Genomic DNA, 19787 nt, shown 5'->3' on the forward strand with positions numbered 1-19787 from the left:
TAGCAGACAAGCGTCCGAGTTCCAAGGTGTCGCAGGCCCATTTTAGTGGACCACGCCCAAATCTGAAGAGATGGCCGCCATTTTGAGAGTCCTGTGGCAGCCGCCTATCGCTGCACCGCAAGAGCGGGAGCAACTCAAGTACATGGTGAGCGAGACGCTGTAGTCGAAAGAGCGGGCGGTAAACAGCTGAATAGCGGAAGAGGCACAGTGTAGCAAAAGCGGGCTGAATGGCAAATGAAACGGAAAAGGGGTGCCCCACTACAGCGTGTCTTTAGGTGAAACGGATTGTGGGACAAGGTGAAGAATGGAAGAGTCACCAAAAGGAAAAAAGTTCCGCTTGACCCCGGGAGCCGGCCACCTATGTCGGGGGCGATCTCAGGCCACACCAGGGCAACACGACTTGGGGAGGGGGCCGGAGCCAAGCGCCCCCTCCGAGTCCGCGACATGACACCGTCCCTCGGGGGCCTCCGTCAAGCGGTTCAGGGTGGCACCGCATCACAACAGCCCCCACTTACTTTAAGAATAGTGAAGATGAAGCAATTGCAAATAGGCTTCAGACAATGTTACAAGCACTCCTCAAAACTTTGAACTTTCAGAGTGCATGAGTTGGGACAGCGAGGGGTGATTTGGTTTCTCGGACTGTTTTTCTGGTCTCTCACCACTGGCATACTTTAACGTTTTCTTGTTTCTAGGACATTAATAGGTTTTATCATTACGTTATGTTATCGTTTCTTTGTTTGTTGTTTAATAAAAGTTCATGTTCATCAGTGGCCTACTGATTTTCGTTTTCCTATTTTTTTCTTTCCAGGTTGTTTCATGGTAAAGTTTCTGTTAACAGGATACAGTGATCACTTCGTTATTATTGCATATGTCCTTTTCACTAGGGGTGCTCTCTGGTCGGGCCAGATGACGTATCTCTAGTAAATGGTCCGGGTGAAAAAGGTGCATCAATCAGTGGGGAGTAGATAGGCATGACAGATTACAACGGGGGAGAAAGGTCCGCATTACGTACCCTTTCACTACTTGCAAAGATTTTCCTACGTTTATTTGCAAACAGGGAATACCTCCAAAAAGAACTAATTCCCAAACAGTCAATGTTCGGACAATCAATCAATCAATGAGGAATGAAATAGGTACGACGTGTTAAAGGCTTGCGTTACCTACCCTTCACTATCTGCAAAGGGAGAGAGAATATTCCTATTCTTCCTCGTTTGCAGGTAGAGAAGATCCTTAAGAGAATTAACTTCGAACAATTCAATGCTCGATTGAAACAATCAACAAGGGGTACTGTGAACACAAATGAACGCCGCTTATGTACATACGCATTGCTATTTTCAACAGGTTGTTCCTAATGTTTCTATTTTAGCGAGGTCAAAAAGAGATCCCATTAGTGGCCTACTGATTTTGCTCGATTCCTTTTGTTTTTTTACACGATTTTTCGCTATCTGCAAAGACTAAACAGAGTATTGCGACTCTGTGCTTGTTTGTAAATAGAGAATGAACCAAAGAGAACAATCAATCAAATGGAGAGAGAAGCAGGCACGACGTATTACAAAGGGGGCAAAGGGCTGCGTTAACTACCCTTCACTATCTGCAAAGAGAGAGTACTCCTAATAGAAATGAGGGGTGGGGGGCAGTATTCAAAGCAGATCAGTGTGCATAAACACGAAAATGTTTTTACTTACCACGTACTTGACATTCGACAGCTTATGATATTTGCTATTAAAAAACCATTGAAATTCACTGAAAAAACCATAGGTTATAGACCATATATAGTTAGGAATTAGCATTTACAAAACCTTGAAAATTCACTGAAAAAACCATAGGTTATAGACCATATATAGTTAGGAATTAGCATTTAAAAAACCTTATTTTACTCACACAAAACCATTGAAATTCCATATATAGTTAGTTGCACTAACTATATATCGCGCACCCGCAATCCACTGCTGATCATGTCACATATTACATCATTCATGACATGGTCAGTGACATCACTGATGACATCACTGATGACATCTCAAATGACATCAATGACCACATCACTGATGATATCATTCATGTGACAATACAATGCATCTCCTCACGTTTTAATATAACCTCTGTTTCACCCAGTGTTAAATACAGAGTATAATTTTTGAAACCATTGACACACCAATACTAGTTACTACATACGTACTCACTGATTCCTACGTCTACACACACATTCACTCATTCACCCATACAATCATTCATACATACAATCACTCATCTTTACAACACTATCATATGCACTCATACACCTATACAGACACTTACACTCTGCCACTCATCCATGGAGTTACTCACACACCTAGTCAGTCCTGTAAAGAATCAATCACACTTCCATTTTCTTGTCTATACAGTTAAACATAGAGCACCTTACATTTTCAAACATACACTAACACATACTTACTTTCTTATACAATCATTGATACAAGTACACATTGATCGGCACAGAGTCACACACCTCCCAGCCAGCCACACACACACTCAGTCTCCTATACAAATACTTGGACAATCAATCAATAACCCATATAGTTAATCATATAGCTACTGATCAACACATGCAGCAGTTTACAGAACAACAGACATAATGATGCACAAATTAAGACAGTTTAGTCACTAACCCATGCACTCAGTGAGACACATTTAATCACTCACTCATACATTCAGTCATGCACCTACTAAATCCTTCGTCCAGACACTTATACATCTACTCATTCTTCAATATGTAAAACATATTTAAACTTTACAGAAACACACAGTCACTGGATGATGTCATCAGTGATCTCATCAGTGATGTCATTTGAGATGTCATCAGTGATGTCATCAGTGATGTCATTTGAGATGTCATCAGTGATGTCATCAGTGATGTCACTGACCATGTCATGAATGATGTAATATGTGACATGATCAGCAGTGGATTGCGGGTGCGCGATATATAGTTAGTGCAACTAACTATATATGGAATTTCAATGGTTTTGTGTGAGTAAAATAAGGTTTTTTAAATGCTAATTCCTAACTATATATGGTCTATAACCTATGGTTTTTTCAGTGAATATATATATATATATATATATATATATATATATATATATATATATATATATATATATATATATATATATATATATATATATATATATATATATATATATATAGGTAGCCCCAAGGAGAAACACCGCAGGCAGTTGATTACGTTCGTTTATTGCACTTCAGCAGCTTGCAAACAGGCTTTCAGCATAACTGGCATTGAGGTGTACTTATTGCTGTTAACACTAAACTAGTTCCCATCTCAGGTCAGCTGTTTTCTAAGGCCAGCTTTCTACTAATTAAAATGTCATCTGTATTAGAGGAATTTGACACTTTCTATGTCAACTACTGTTAAGTCATGGACACATCCAGGGTAAGTTGACATCTTGTCTTCATAATAGATGCCTTCCCACTGTACTCTGACATTGTTCTTCATTACACACATAATTACGCACTTATCACTTTGTCACCCCCCTGAAAATTTCAAGGCCAACATGGCGCTGCCCATTAATTTAAACGTGGAGTTCAGTTTACGTAAATAAGAATGTGATAGTTTTGACTAAAAAGATGTATTTTGAAACCATGGTCGCCTTAAACCCCAAACAAAACTCTCGTTTCGACCATTAATTAGGAGAGGTATTTGCCAGAGAGATTATCGGCAGATATTGCGACAATATTTGCTTGTTCCTAATCCAGACTTCACTCTTCGTCAGAGAGATGCGTCAGGAGAGTCTGGGCACAGTAGGAGCCTGTTCTTCCCTGCAAGAACTCTTAATAACAAACAGCCACCCTTTGGTGTTATCCAAGGGTATGCTGTGCGTCATTCCAAATACTCGACATGCAGATATATATGATGTTTTAGCCTACTAAATTAGCATGAGTTTTGCAAATAGCACTGGGGTCTAGGATGCCATCTGAACACGCAAAATGTTTGAAATGTTTTTATTGTTTTCATTAATGACAATCGTAACTGCAATGTTGTTCTCCTGTGTTGCCATGCATTTTATCTGCACAAGATTGAGGCTTTCAAAATAAAATTTTAAAGCTACAAGTACGTCCCAATTACTTAATGCAAAGTTTGTGTGTTCTCTGCAAGACGAAATGATTGTTTTTGCAATCCACCGTGTCCCTGAATCAGTTTAACGGAACTGCTCGTATGTAACCTGAAAACACCGCCTGCGCAAATAATAGCTAGGTGTGTTTATGTTGTGCTGCGGCCCTCGGCTGCTCAAACTCAGCACGTGCACTGAACTGAGTCCTTGCACTGTGGGTCTGAGCATCCACCTCCAGTTCTGAAGGAACTCTCCAGAATGCGTATCCATAGCTGGCCCACACTTAAGGGCCTCGGACTTATTAATTAGTGCTTGTTGTGGCATCTATGATCATTTTTAGCATCGTTTTGGCATCTAAAATCTCATAGTGCAACAACACGGTCTTTTCAAATGTCTAAGGATATAAAGTGAGAGTCTTCGTTTATAAGATTTGTGGCCCAGACTTTTTGAGGCTTCATGTCTCAATCCAGGCTTTATTAGAGAGGTTACAAGATCTGTAAGCAGGTATCACTAAGGGATGCCCCTTTTTAACGTCGATTGACTAAATTTAGCTATTAACACAGGCTTTTCAGTCGATTGGGCCATTCTCTTTTTTAAAGGCTTTCTTTATTATGTTTGTTTTATCAATGCAGCATAGAATGCGGAAAATAATTGTTCAGTTTGTGCATAGAATCACACTCCAACACATCTCTCCAACCTGTCCCGGAGATACAATGTCACTTGCTACTTTTATGTGTAGTAATCGCTGATCAACCACCCACCCATCCCCAACCACCGCTGTTTCCAACCAGGATCTTATTGGCTGTTGCCGCTTGATAGCTTCCACTATTAATTGTCATGTTATGAGTATCTTCACGGATCCCAGACCTTCGAATATTACTTGGGACAACCGCTTCCCACTTTACTCGACCTCTCCAGTCCCAAACATTCCCCTCTCCAAAAATCCACATTCGAAGTCAAGAGGTTACCCCCGCTTTGTGTGAATTTTTCTGTGCCCATTGCGTACAGTGTCTGTGTTTTGAGAAGTCGTCAGTCACTGCATCCTAAGAGTATTTGTAGGTGAGTCGAGACTTATCTGGACCTGTGGAAAAGTCGCCTGTTCTGAATGTATACAATTCCAGAATTCAGTAATGGCTTTACTGCCCCATAAGGTGGGGTAGAATGATCCATATCTCTTCAAGGCATTTTATGGTGAACGATAGAGCACGATTTTGACTGAAAGTATATTTCGAAGGTTGACTGTTTAGTTTTATTCTATATTTAACAATGTAATCATTCAAATACTATTCAAGACAACCGTACATTTAAGCAAAATTAACATGCTTGTTTCCTTAATTGATTACAGTGGCAAACACTTTTTCTGCAAAAAATTACATAAAACCTGGTATTAATTGCTGCTTTTTGGTCGTCTTGCAGGAGCTACCTATGAGGTCCGAGTACATTGCCTGACAAAATACTATGGCTATTTCCCCATCACTGTGGTGTTTGAGTTTTCATGCACAGGCTCTGGGAATTTTTGTATTGGTCGGTTCTTGTCCGCTGTGTCAAATGGCAGTCTTGCTGCAGAACTGGGTCCTACTGCTCCATATAAGCCCTACCAAGCTGCCATCCAAAGACCAATAACCTATCTGGACGATGAAGGCGTTCCACCGGAGAAGTAAGCTTTTTGTTGCTATGTTTTAAAGAATGATGCAGATGATGGCTTAGATGATGTACAGATGGAGTTTATAATGGGTTCTGTGTGATGTATACCTGCCAAACCTGATCACTGAGAAAATTTTTCATTTCACTCACTAAGAATACTCTTTCAGTTTTTCCCAACATAAAGTATTTTTTGGGATGGTGAGGAGGTTAAAGCAGTTAGCCAGATACATTAAAAACCAGCAGTACACCCAGTGCCTCATGCCTCACAGGTCCCACTTTTAAAAAGGCTCATTGAGTTAAATGTCCACTGCCGACTGTTGGGGTGATTTGGCGGTCTCAACCAAGTGTGCAACTCTGCCTTTCATTTAGGTAGCTAGGTAACAGAAAAACGTGTTATTTATATGTTTATAAATGGAAAAAATATTAGCAAAAGTACAATAACTATTTTGGTTGTGGTTGAGCATGGTGGTCAGGTTATTGGGGTCATTTAAAAAAGAATCCACAATGTAGACTTTGGTCTCTGAAGACCGGTACATAAATGGGACGTGTTGGACAGTGCTCCTGTGGCCTGGGATTTTCATCTCTTCCCATACCTGCCCCACCCCCACCCCCAAACTAAATCCATTTTAGAGGAAAGAAATGTGACTGATGGTGAAGTCTTGAGGATGTCTAGTTTATACCGTAAAAACCTTAGGAATGAGTATATACTCGCCCAAATGGCAGATAAAGGCTCTGGTGACTTGAACAATGTATGTAAAATATCAAACTGGAGTGGGTTTTAATGGATCACTTTGAAATATAGTTAATGTTGCTTGCAGGCAGTAGAACAGCTTTGCATCTAATCAACCTGTACATGTAGGGTGTTATCGCAAGACACTGTTTTATCCTGAAAAACACCCGGAGCTAGTGGAGAGTTAGAACCCACAAACTAAACCTGTGCAATCATGAGTGCCTGCAAAAAGAAAACCAAACATCTTGCTTTATCCATAGAATTTGTCTTGCAATATTGATTCCATGTTCACTTTGCTGATTTCCTCTTTGGGTAGAGGAGAGGATATGTCGCTGAATTTGTGTTTCTGTGAGTGGGGGGGGCGGCAATCTTTCAATCTCTGAATGTATAACCGATCCCTTACAATGAGTCTGACATGGCTTGTTGGCGATTGTGCTGACTGAGTCATTCATTACATCTGCTTCCATAATTTATTTCTACATTTGTATTTTGTTTTTGTTTTGTATTTTCCTTAAAGGTCATCCATGGACAGGCTTTTGAGAACACTTGGAGATCCCCAAAAATTCTAACTACTGCAGATTATGTGTTGAAGGGCCAAAGTGGCTGAGTAGCAGAACATTGTACTCTTGACCTATTTCATATGATCAATTTATGAATGTCCAGAAAAGTTTCAAATTCACTTGATTGCTTAAGGTTTTAGAACAGATGTGTGTGTTTGCCATGTGTACAGGTATACTACTGCCCTGGGTACTGATGCACACTTTGAAGGACCTAACCAGGAAAGCTGACTGGGCTAGGCTAATTTGCCGGAGCAGTTTACTTAGACTTTTTCTCTTCAAATGAGACCACAGGGATTCAATTCAACTGCTGTGGACAAGTTACCTATGGGAACAAATTGCAAAATGATCACAGATAGAAATAGCCAGCCTTTAGTACCAGGGTCACCTGTGGTTCTTTGGGCAGCAATTGCTCAAGCAATAGTCCCAAACTCCAGGTCGCCTGTGCAAGATTAACGCATTAACAAAGGTTGAAAGCCAGAGAATAGTTTGATAACTGAGGAAATTATCAGCATCCACTTTAATTTGTTTTGCCTTGTGTTGATAACTTGATGGTCTTTGTGTGATCTAAACAAAGCCACTGATCAAGACATATGCCAACTGATGTAATCAATTATTTTGAGAAGCCTGGCTTGAAATCTGGGAAAGGTTTTGTATGGTTGGCTGGCTGTGAGTAATTGTGTTGCATGTTTTACTTCCAGGTCTGGTTTTGAGGACCTCAATACCTTTCCTGTTATATTGTGGTGAAATTCAGGGTATGTGTGTGTACCTCATTGAAAGTATGTCTGGAATGCACCTTCATGGCATGATAGAGCTTGTATAAAAATACCCCTGTGTTTTTACATGATCACTGTAAAATGTGAACGAAAATATGTACAACCTAGGGCATTTAAGGAGTTGGGACTGAGGCCATATTATATGTCAATAGGGTATCCCAATGTGTTTTTACCACCTACAATCATTGACATTTTATGTGTAAACAATCTGCAGAAACTCTATCAAGGGTGACTATGCACCTGGATATTTGAATCATGACACAATTTCTATGCCATTTGTCTTTACAGTTTCTTGGATTATGAACTTGAGCGGTCCATCTCTCTGGGTCAGTACAAGTATCCCATGAAGTTGAAGGATTTTGTCCAAGAACTTATCCATTTGGGGTTGGACAGACCCAACCCTCGCAGTCCTGCTATGGAGGATACCAAACAAGTTATGTAAGTAACTGTGACCAGCCATCCGTAGCGCTTATGATTTTATAAGGAACAAAGCTCTCCCAATGAAGGGATCGCAAAAGGCAAGGAAAAGCGGATACAAGAGAATTACATTTATACTGGCTGTAAAAACCCTAGAAAAATATCATTAGTTTAAAATATTTCTTTCCCTTTTTGAATAGGACACCTAATTTTTGTAATAGATATTTGTTTCCCGTAGCATGTGATGATTTCAGTTATTTTCCAGGCCGGGTTCAGGATTCTAATTGGGAGTGGCCCCTGACTTGCCCATAATAGTTAGAGGGAGTGTTTTCCCAAGACTTGTTGAAGGTGAGGTTTGCATGACTGATTTATTTGAGATGTTATTAGGGAATCATGAAGGGCCCTTGCCTGAAGAGCTTCCATAGCCAGTTCAAGTTAGTGGAGGTACAGTTAACCCTCTTGTGTGTGCATGACTGAATGATTCCATTGTGCGTCACGGTTCTCGTGTGCTGAGGACGGAACTATTCCGTCCTCTGCACACAACCACCAAATCCCTTGGGAGCTGGGGAAAAGCTTTCCCCAACCTCTCGAGGCATTTTTTTCAGTGTAATGACGAAAGGCACGCAATGCGCTCCAACATCATTACTCTGAAAGTGAAATGAGATGATCGGTTCCTTTCATTTTCATTGCCTACATGCTCGCTGGGCTATCTCACCCCGAGCACCTAGGCAGATGGGAGGGGTACCATTTAAATGGGGAGCATCTCCCCTTTCCAATGGTAACCTTCCCTAGTTGATCCCTGCTTGGGGATCACCGTAGGAGGGTGATCCCCGAGCAGAGATCCACTCTGTTAGGCACTAGGGAGGGGGGGAGCTTCCCCTTGGTCAAGAACTTTTGCCCCCTTACCCTCATATTCTTTGGCCAGATTAGTCTTTCTGACCCCCTTGGGGGCATATGGGGGCAATAGCCCCTGATCTCCCCCCTCCGAGGGGCAGAAAACCCAGTAGGCCACAGGGATTATTTGTTTTGTAAAGAAAGGGGTGGGATCAGCCCAAAATGGGCATGCCAATGCCCCCACTCTCCAAAAAATCCTCAAAGGACAGTCTCCCTCCGCCCACTCCCCAGGGAGGAAGGTGGACGTATTTACCCCAGATCAGCCTCCCGGGGAGCCAGAAAGCCCATTATAAGTTTTTAGGCTGACTCCAATTTGAGCACCAAGACAAGTGAGGTATCATTTTTATCGAGAAACAGAGTGGAACGCTGGGTGGGAAGAAATTTGTGCTGGCATGCGGAAGCCACACACAAATGTTAGAAACATGTGATCCATTTTGTTTTTGCTAAGTTTGAGTTTTGCAGGGGATTCTGGGATAGAAAACGTTGGGGGATCCATGCAGACCACACCTCCCTGGACTCCCCCGGGGGTCTAGTTTTAGAAATGTCTGGGTTTGGTAGGTTTACCTAGATTGCCGCCAAACCTGGGAACCACTACCCAGGTGCCCCTAAATCTATCAAAAAACAACCTGTTTTTGCACAGGAGGTTCCTGTGTTTTACTCCTGGGCTCAGCAGCCAAGTAGGGAAACCTACCAAACACAGACAAAGTGTTCAGGCCAGCGTCTTCCTCTACGGAGCCGCTGTTGCCCTTTAATGACGCACTTTCAGATGTTCTTTTGGACACCTGGTCCAGGCCCAACACTGTGGATCCTGTGGATAAGAACGTGGCCCGACATCATTGCCTGGCCCCGGGCGACCCCATTTTCCTCTCCGAACACCCAACCCCTGAGAGCTTGGTTGTTCAAGCCTCTGCATCCCCAAGCGCATTCCCTTCCGCACCTCCGGATAAGGAATCCAAGAAACTGGAACAGTTTGGAACGAAACTGTTTACTTCCGCCAGTTCAGGGCTGCGGTCTGTGAACACTGCATGCTTCTCTGGCCATTATTCCCATTCTGTCCGGGACACTGTTGTGCAGGTGCTGCCTCAGTGTCCGGAGGAGGCCCGGACGGTGCTCTCCCAAGCTGTCGCTGAGGGGAGAGACGCAGCCAAGTTCACTATTTATTGTGGCCTTGACACCGCCGACTCGCTGAGCAGGGCGATTTCCGTGACAGTGGCGATACGCCGCCACACCTGGTTGAGGACAACTTGCTTTTCTGGGGTCGTCCAGAACACTCTGATGGACATGCCCTTTGATGGCACTCACCTTTTTGGCGACAAGGCAGACAGTGCAGTGCGTTGGAGCGTTTTAAGGACTCACGGGCTACGGCCAAGTCCTTTGGCCTTTCGGCCATGTGCACTCCTTCTGCTTCTGCTATTCGCTCCTTTCGTGGCCAAGGAAGGGGCGCCCAGTTCGTTTCAGAGCCACAGGCCTGCGCAGCAACAGTCTCAGCGCAGACGTGGGACCCGCAGAGGTGGGTCATGGGGCCAGCGGGCGGGTCAGTCCACCACCTGCCCTGTCCCCACTGTCTCCAAACCTTCCTAGTCCGGTGTTTCAGGATTCGCCATTACCTCCCCCACTGGCGCACCATCGTACAGGTGGGTTCTGCCAATAGTCTGACGGAGCTACTCCCTCCTCTTCAAGACTACCCCTCCAGCCATTCCACCTCAGTCCCACCGCATGTTGGGGGATCACTTGGCACTTCTTCAGCAGGAAGTTACCGCCCTCTTGGCCAAGGGGGCCATCGAGCGCTTTCCGACGTCAGAAGTAGGTTGTGGTTGTTACTCCCACTACTTCCTGGTTTCAAAGAAGGACAAGTGCCTGCGTCCTATCTTAGTTCAAGATGCTCACACTTTCTCAGGTCTTGTCTGCCCTAGACCCGCAAGACTGGTTTGCATGCAGGACGCTTACTTTTCATATCTCCGTCCTGCCGGCCAGACTACGGACGACCTCCTGCATTTGCTGGGGTTCTCCATCAATGTGTCGAAGTCACACCCGATTCCCTCTCAGAAGCTCCTTTTCATCGGCGCGGTTCTGGACACAGCGCAGTTCTGAGTTTATTCTCCTGAACAGCGAGTCTGGAACATACGGGCTATGATTCCGATCTTTCGGCCCTTGTCCTGGGTTTCGGTCAGTATGACCTTGAGGCTGCTGGACCTCATGGCCTCCTGCATCCTGCTGACCAATCATGCCAGATGACATATGCATGGTCTGCAGTCGGACCTTAAGTTCCAGTGGGTGCAGCATTAAGGGGCCCTGTCAGAGTACGTCCAAATCTCGGAATGCACTGCGCAACAGTTACAGTGGTGGCTCACGAACCAACGTTGGGTCAGCAGTAGATCCCTCTCCCTTCCCCAACCGGAGCACACAGTGGTGACGGGGATGCATCCCTTCTGGGATGGGGCGGCACCATGGGAGAGGCGGAAATCAGAGGCCTCTGATCTCTGGTGGAGTCCAGGCTCCATATCAACCTTCTGAAGCTCCGGGTGATACTACTTGCACTGAAAGCATTCCTTCCCTCTGTCAAAGGGAGAGTAGTGCAGGTGTTCAGACTACACCGCCATGTGGTATTGCAACAAACAAGGCAGGGTATTGTCATGGACCCAATGTCAGGCGGCTCTGCGGCTCTGTACATGGCTGGAACGTCAAGTCATTTCCTTGACGGTTCAACACTTGGTAGGTTCTTTGAACGCCAGGGCGGACAAACTCAGCCGCAGGTGCATGATGGATCACGAATGGCATCTTCACTCGGAGGTGGCGCAAGGTCTCTTTCAACAGTGGGGAGAGCCTTGGTTAGATCTATTCGCCACCGAAGAGAGCGCGCAATGTCATCACTTCTGTGCGTTCAAGGCGGCACTCGCTCGTCTTTGCTTTTAGTTACGAGTGGAGCTGCGGTCTATTGTACGCCTATACCACTAATACCCAGAGTGCTGAAGAAGGTCAGGCGCAACGGGGCCCAAGTCATTCTTGTGGCTCCGGACTGGGCTCGAAGAGTTTGGTATCCCGAGCTACTCCAGTATGAGCATGAATCCCCGATCAGACTGCCTCTTCGGGAGGATCTTCTGTCGCAGCAGCAGGGGACGGTCCTCCACCCGAACCTGTCCAGCCGCCTCCTACATGCGTGGAGGTTGAGCGGCAACAGTTGATTCCTTTTGACTTGCCTCCTGAAATCTGTTATATCATTCTGGCAGTCAGGCGTCCCTCCACTAAATCGGTATACTCCTGCAGGTGGAACAAATTTGTGGCATGGTGCACAGCAAAGGCTGTGGATCCCTTTCTGAAGTACTTTAGTTCCTTCTCTGGCCCAGCAGGGCTCTGCTCTGGGCAGTATTAAAGGCTATCTTTCTGCAATTTCGGCCTTTCTCAGGCTCCCTGATAAGCCCTCTCTTTTTCAAGTCCCCTGTTAATAAATTTCTCAAAAGGCATTACTCACCTTTTCCCTCCTATTCCATTTGTGATTCCGCAGTAGGACTTGGATCTGGTTCTTACCTATTTGATGTGCGCTCCCTTTTTAAAAATTTTTTTTTTTTTATTGATTGAAACACAAAAACAATGGTTGCAGTCAAATAGAGCATATATGGCAGACATTCGTGAGGGCAAAGCAAGTGATGAGTAAAGGGCAAATAAAGTGACACATGAAGAAAAAACAAATCCAGATCATGGCAGTACTTCATCCCCGTCTCCACTTCCCAGAGCCTCCCCCCCCTCCCCTTCCCTCCCCCCCCCTGTAATCGGAATCAGTGTCACTATCCAGCTGCGGGGGATCACAAATGATTCCTCTATACTCGTTCCAAGCCCCCCAGATCCTGGTCCATTTCCGCGGGCATTTTTGATTCAGGTACACCGCTCTTTCCGCCACCATTGCATAGTCGAGATCAGCACACCAGTCCCTGAGCGCTGGTATCTGGGGGGATCCCCACGCCTTAGCCACATTTCGCTTGGCTTACATAATACCATGCATGGCTCAAACGTGCATGGGGTGACTCAAATCGTTGGGCTCCCAAATATTAAGCAGGCAACAACGCGGCTCCGGAACCAGTGTGACCTTTGGTACTTGCGATATAATCCGCATAACTCTGGCCCAGTATCCAGCGATAAATGTGCAGTCCCAAATGGTATGGAAGAAGGTCCCCTCTTCCCCGCATCCCCGCAGGCAATACTGATGCGCAATCCTCCCTATCTTGTGAAGAGTGACCCTAGTATAATACACTCGGTGCAAAATTTTTAGCTGCACTAATCGGAGCCTAGACGACACAGCCACATCCCTGGCAGAGGACAGCACGTTCTGCCAATCGGACTCATCCATTTCACCTATCTCCACCACCCATGCTGCCTTCAGTTTGGCCGTCAGGTCAGGTAAATTATTGACCAGCTTACGATACACTAACGAGGTCGCTTTTTTAGGCATGTGCTCTGTAAGCAGTCAGTCCTCCAGTGGCGTGGATTGAGGCAACTCTTCACCAATAGGAATCACCGATCGGAGGGCATGGCTAACCTGCAAGTATCTGAAGCACTCCGTAGGCGCCAGATCATATTGTTCCACCAGTTAATCAAACGTAAGGGTTGCGCCCCGTCGCCAAAGATCCCCCACCGTTGACATACCAATCAGATCCCAGGCCTCAAATCCCTTACTATTGCGAACTTGGCCAAGCCGACGCGATGACCAAAGTGGCGTCATCTGGCTGATTTACCTTTACATTTAAGGCGAGCCGACGCCAAGTACCACAGCTGTACTGTATGGGCCGCCGCATTCTTAACATCATATAGTGCTGCCAGAACCCCACCGGCACCCAAATCATACCTATCTGCCTTGTACGCCGGTTCAGTCTGTGGAGTATGAAGCCAGTGATTTATGATCTTTAACTGAGCCACCCAGTAGTACAGTTGAATATCCGGTAGCGCAATGCCCCCATCGTACCATCCCCTAACTAACTTTTGTCTGGAAACGCGCGCCGGCTTAGCCCCCCAAAGGAGACCCGAAACAAGTGTATTTATCGATGCAAAATATTTCAAAGATACGGAGTGTTTTCAAGAATATACAGTAGCCGCGGTAAAGTCATCATTTTAAATAATGCCGCTTTCCCCAAGAGGGACAGCGGCAGGGTGTGCCAGTGCTTCATATCCACACGGAAACGGTCAAGCGGGGGTACCAGGTTACGTTGAAAAAAGGTGTCCGAGTTTGGCGTCACCCAGACCCCCAAGTATTTGAATGGCCCATCAGTGATCACCAACGGGCAATCAGCCGGGAGTATCGGTGGTGGGCCCTTAAGAACATACAAGAGCGATTTAGACCAGTTGATGGTATATCCTGAAGCCCTGCCACAAATTTCGCAAATATTAAGGAGGATTATTATTGATCGCCTGGGCATGGTCAAATAAAGGATATCATCAGCGTAGAGGGATATATGATCCTCCCACGTCTCCGTCCAGTTAAGGCCCTTAACATAGGGTCCCATCTTATCCACGCCGCCAGGGGCTCCAAATTTAAGGCAAAAAGCAGAGGTGACAAAGGACACCCCTGACGCGTGCCACGGCCAAGTTGAAAATCTCTGGAAATGTGGCAGTTTGCCACCACATGTGCAAGAGGCTTAGTATACAATAATCTTACCCAAGCACAGAATTTGGGGCCAAAGCCCAGATGCCGAAGAACCGCAAACAGATACGGCCATTCGACCATATCGAAGGCCATTCGAGCATCTAAGGACAAAATCACCGCCGGTACTGACAAATTAGGTATCTGTGCCATTACCGCGTGGACGCGCCTTAAATTCAGCGCAGTGCTTCTATTTGGCATAAACCCGGATTGATCCGGGTGGATGAGCGTTGTCAAGTGCGGGGTCAGGCGACTAGCTATCATTTTGGCCAATATCTTTGCTTCTGTGTTCAGCAGCGATATCGGACAATAAGACGTACACTCGTCTGGAGGCTTACCAGGTTTCGGTATAGCAATAATCGCGGCTGTCCGCTGATCCTGTGGCAGTTCCCCCACATTCAGGCTATCGACAAACATTCTGAAAAGAGGCAAAGCCGCGAGATCCGAGACATGCTTATAAAGCTCTATAGGGATACCGTTTGGTCCCATGGCCTTACCTGACTGTAAGGAGTGTATTGCGAGCAGGACCTCGTCCTTCGTAAAGTCCGAGTCCAGGAGCAATGCGTCAGCATCAGTTAGCGATGGCATTCTTATATCTTGAATATATGTATGTGCTTCCTCTGTTGTCATATGGGTGGTGGGGGTATAAACCTTTTCATAGTAGTCGGCCAGGGTATGCACAATAGCCGCAGGCGTAGTAACAACCGTGCCCGATGGGATGCGGAGTTCGCTATCGTCCTCTGAGCCCGCTCCTTTCTGCCCAGCCAGGCCAGAAGCCTCCCCGCTTTATCCCCAATCTCATAGACAGTATGTTGTGATCGTAAAAGCCAACCTCTGACCTGGGCCCGTTGATATTCAGTATATTCCGCCTGTTTAAGGCGTAACTGCTGCCCAAGCTCCTCTGTAGGGTTTTCCTCGTCCTTAGACTGCAACAGTGCCAGGTCATCCTCAATCACCTGAAGGTCCGCATGCAAAGCCTGCTTGTGACCCGTTATGACGGCCATCGCCTGGCCCCTCAGCTCTGTTTTGTATGCCTCCCAGAGTCCGCATTTTCTTGGAAGTAATATTTCGTAACCGTGATCAACTCTTTTCGCATTTGGGGAACCTGCAAGCAACCAGGGGAGATCGGGAAAATACGCTTACGCGTTGTCAAATAGGTGGAGTATGTCATGGTACCCGGCGAGTGATCTGAGATGCCTCTGGTGCCCACCACTGCCTCCGTCAGATGGGGCAGACTATCAGCCGAGAGGAAGAAGCAATCTATACGTGAAAAACTATTGTGCACCCCGAGTAGAAGGTGTAGCAACGCTCCCTAGGGTGTTTAAACCTCCATCCATCCGTAAGGCCTAAGGCTTCTGTGAAGCCAGCCAATTTCGACCGTCCCACTCCCTGCTGTCTACAAGGATGGCGATCTAGCCCCTCATCCAACACCGCATTAAAATCTCCCCCTATTATTAACTCCCCTTCCGGCAGTGACGACAGAAAAGCACTAAGGGCGGGAAATGCAATAGTATGAAGGGCCGGTGGGATGTACACGGTCACCACATTCAATTTTTTCCCTCCCACAAACAAGAAACAGCCGCAAAGCGACCCTGCGTATCTGTCCATACCCGCTGTATAATCAAAGGGAAGTGCTTGCGCAGCAGTATGCCAGCTTCTCTAGACCCAGTAGAGAATTCAGAGTGCACCACCATCGTGTACCCCCAGCGATCCAGGGCCTTACAAGTCGTTCCTATCAAGTGCGTCTCCTGTAGTAATACAAGCGCTGGGGCAGCACGGCGGATATACTGCAGTACTAATCCTCTCTTAATATTATCCCCCAACCCGCGCACATTCCAGGTAAGGAGGGTCATGGGAGGCACCAGGGTCTGGACCGGGGCAGTAACTTCCCTCTTCGAGTCACCCCTTTCCTCTTCTGCCATTGTAATCAGCATTGCCTCGAAAGCCCATCCCCACCACACACACTCCACCACAAACAAAACTAAGATGCAACCTAAAACTAAACCAAAAAGAACAACTTAGCAATCCCCACCCCTCTTCTGTCAATGAAAATGCAAGCTGTTCAGTGTTTCTGCAAGCTATATCGTCAACTTTCCCACCATCCCCCCTCCAATTTCCTCTCACCCCCTCCCTGCTCCCCTGCCTGTGGACCTCAAACTGCCCACCCCCCAACAAGGCAGAGTGCCTATACTACCCCAAACCATGCTAAATCTGCAGAGGAGAAGCGGACCTCTCCAACCCGTGGCTTGATCTGTAGACATAGGAAATCAGTGCTTATCTTCTAAGGACACAACCATCGGAATAACATCATAACATGGCTATAAAGAACGCAGATTAGGCCTGTTACACATTCGCAACACCCAACTAAATCGGACCCCGTGGACCCCCCCCTCGGCTAGGCCATTACCCCCCATCCCCCACCCTGGAGAACATGCCCCCTCATCCATTACTTGCAAATGTCACCGCATGGTAGATCACCAGGTGGACAATGTCACTTCTCATTCCTGTTCATCCAGTCCGCTGGCCTCCGTCCCAGCCTCCGCCAGTGAAGCAGTTGATTCTTCACCTTCGTGTCGGGCTCCTTTCGCGGCTCCAACCTTTGTCCACCCCTCCAGCCAGTCCCAGGTAACATCTGGAGAGTCAAAAAAACATGTTTTACCATCCCATTCCACTCTCAATTTGGCCGGAAAGAGCATGGCGTATTTGATTTCCCTGTTGCAGAGTTCCTGCTTGACTGCCTGAAAACGACGTCTCTGCGCCTGGACCCGCGCCGTGAAATCAGGAAAGGAGACCTCATAGTTGTCGATCCTCAATGGCGGTCCATCCTAGAGGCCTGGAGGATACTGTCCCTGTCCCTGAAATTAAAAACTCTCGCAATTATGGGTCTCGGCGGGGCGCCAGGCTTGAGACGCCCGCCTGGCACTCTATTAGCGTGTTCGACGGAGAAAAAGGCGGAGAGGGCCTTGGGCTTCAGATGTTTCACGATCAATTCCTCTACGAAAAGGTCGGCAGCAGGCCCTTTTGTTTTTTCTGGAACCCCAAGGATCCGTACATTGTTTTGGCGGGCCCTCCCTTCGTAGTCATCCAGCTGCTGCGCCATGCGGGTTTGCTTCTGTTCCAGGTTTCGCACTTGTCGCTGCAACTCCGAGGTGACTTCTTGTAACGCTGCCGTAACAACTTTAAGCTCCTTCACATTTTCATTTGTTTGCTTAAAATCTGCACGTAGGAGGGAGACTTCAGTAGTGACTGAATCCATGGACGTGCGCATGTCCCCAATGGCCGCCAGAACATCATGGAGTGTCGGTTCCTTTGTAGGTGTTGGCGGCGTCCCTGCTCTTATCTTTTCCGCTCTAGGAGAGTCTCCCTTGTCCGTCCCCTTGGTCCATGCGAACTTGGCCAATTGCGCCTGCGGGTTGCCCTCGAACTGCCCCCCGTCGCCATCCTCTTCGTCGGCATACGCCGTGAAATAGGTGGCTTGCGAAGAGTAGTAGGGCCACTCCGCCAGCCTTGTCCGCCGGTTCCACACAACCACCAATATGTGGAGTTTAGCCCCTAGCAGTGATGCGTTCCTGGCCGCACCCTAAATTGAAGGCTTCATCCCCCAACAATAATCGTCTGTTGGGGACAATCTAGGGCCACTTGGCAATGATCACGCACGCCCTTCAGGAATGGGCATCCTCGGCTAGTCTCAAGTCCATTCCAGGCCATAGAATCACCAGGGCCCCCGAAGGTGTCATCAGCAGTCAAGGGGGATCAAATTCGCCCTTTCGAAATAAAGTTTTCACTCAGTGGGGTGTGAGGGGGGAGGGGGGAAATACAGAGACACCAGATGCCCCCTGATTACCTCGTCCAGTTCCAAACCCCTCGTCCAAGGAGGGTGGGGGGGGCACATCGCATTAAGTGTCAGTCTCCCCGCAGAGTCTCCCAGGAGCAGCAAGTCCCATGCAGTGTAGTATCCAGCACGTGTGGGAGGAGGGGAGGGGCGGGGACAGCCACCACAGCGCTGCCGTCAAAATGCTCAATCCAAGTCGCCCCCTTCACAATTGGGCGCCCCCTGCAGATGCGTGTTACCTCCTGCCAGCATCCGACTGCACCAGGCCTCACAGCCGGGGCCTCAGGTAGAGCCCCATCCCAGTCGGTGCTCCCTCACTGGCCATCGCCGCAGTAGGGCCCCCCAGGAGGAGCCGCCGCCTGAGCCCCACGATGCGGTGCCCTCGCACTCGCACTCGCAGGCCAAGCCCAGCCAGGCAGTAGATCTTTAGTCAGAGGGGGCGAGGGAGATTGGGCCCACACCAGCCCGGCCGTTATTTCCACTGGCACCGGTCAGGACCAGGCCCCAAAGCCGGGGCCTCGATTGCGGCCGCCTCCCGCGCTGATCAAGCTCCCACGCCGCACCTCTTGATCCTCCAAGGAAGGCCGTGCTGCACACTGCCGGCGCCGCAAACTTCGCGCTTCCCCGTCCGGGGGTTCCGACCTTTATACACCCGTCCCTAGGGACCACGGGATGTCCTTTCCTGAGTCGGGCGCGGCGTATCTCGACTCCTACGCCCACAGCGCCATCTTGCCCAGCTCAGCCCTCAGGCCCGGCACACACCTCCTGGCACTGCGGACGGGTCCCGGCCTCACGATCAGCGCAGCGGAACCCTCTGCGTGGTCCTGGGCTTCCGCTCCGTCGTTCTGGCTCAGGGTGGCCTCGATACTTGGGCTGTGTCCCATTAGGCAGCCACGGGTCGGCGAGCGCTCCGTCAGGCTGCGACCACCATTCTCGGCCGCTAGCCACGCCCCCGATGTGCGCTCCCTTTGAGTGCTTCACAACTATCCTCTTTGTTAATGGACTTTGACGACTGCTTTCCTGGATGCCATCACCTCCGCTAGGTGCGTGCGTGAGTGAGCTCCAGGCTCTTTCCTGTAAGCCTACTTTTCTGTTGGTCCACCCGGACAAGGTTGTGCTTCTCAGTCGTCCTTCCATCTTTATTTATATTTATTTTATTTATTTATACCATTTTTAAAGCGCACTGTTACCGGGCGGTGTCC

General features: G+C 47.6%; 1 protein-coding gene across 2 annotated transcripts in view; it reads left to right on the plus strand.

Moving 5' to 3' along the window:
* MOV10 (Mov10 RNA helicase) overlaps positions 1-19787 on the plus strand; it is a 365220-nt gene that overhangs the window by 84757 nt on the left and 260676 nt on the right. For both annotated transcript variants that reach the window (XM_078644471.1, XM_078644472.1), the window contains exons 5-6: positions 5523-5763; positions 8102-8251. In XM_078644471.1, coding sequence (XP_078500597.1) covers positions 5523-5763; positions 8102-8251 — 391 coding nt within the window. The remainder of the gene's footprint in view (positions 1-5522; positions 5764-8101; positions 8252-19787) is intronic.

Source organism: Lissotriton helveticus, chromosome 5_1 (assembly GCF_964261635.1).
Source record: "Lissotriton helveticus chromosome 5_1, aLisHel1.1, whole genome shotgun sequence".
Lineage (NCBI taxonomy): Eukaryota > Metazoa > Chordata > Amphibia > Caudata > Salamandridae > Lissotriton > Lissotriton helveticus.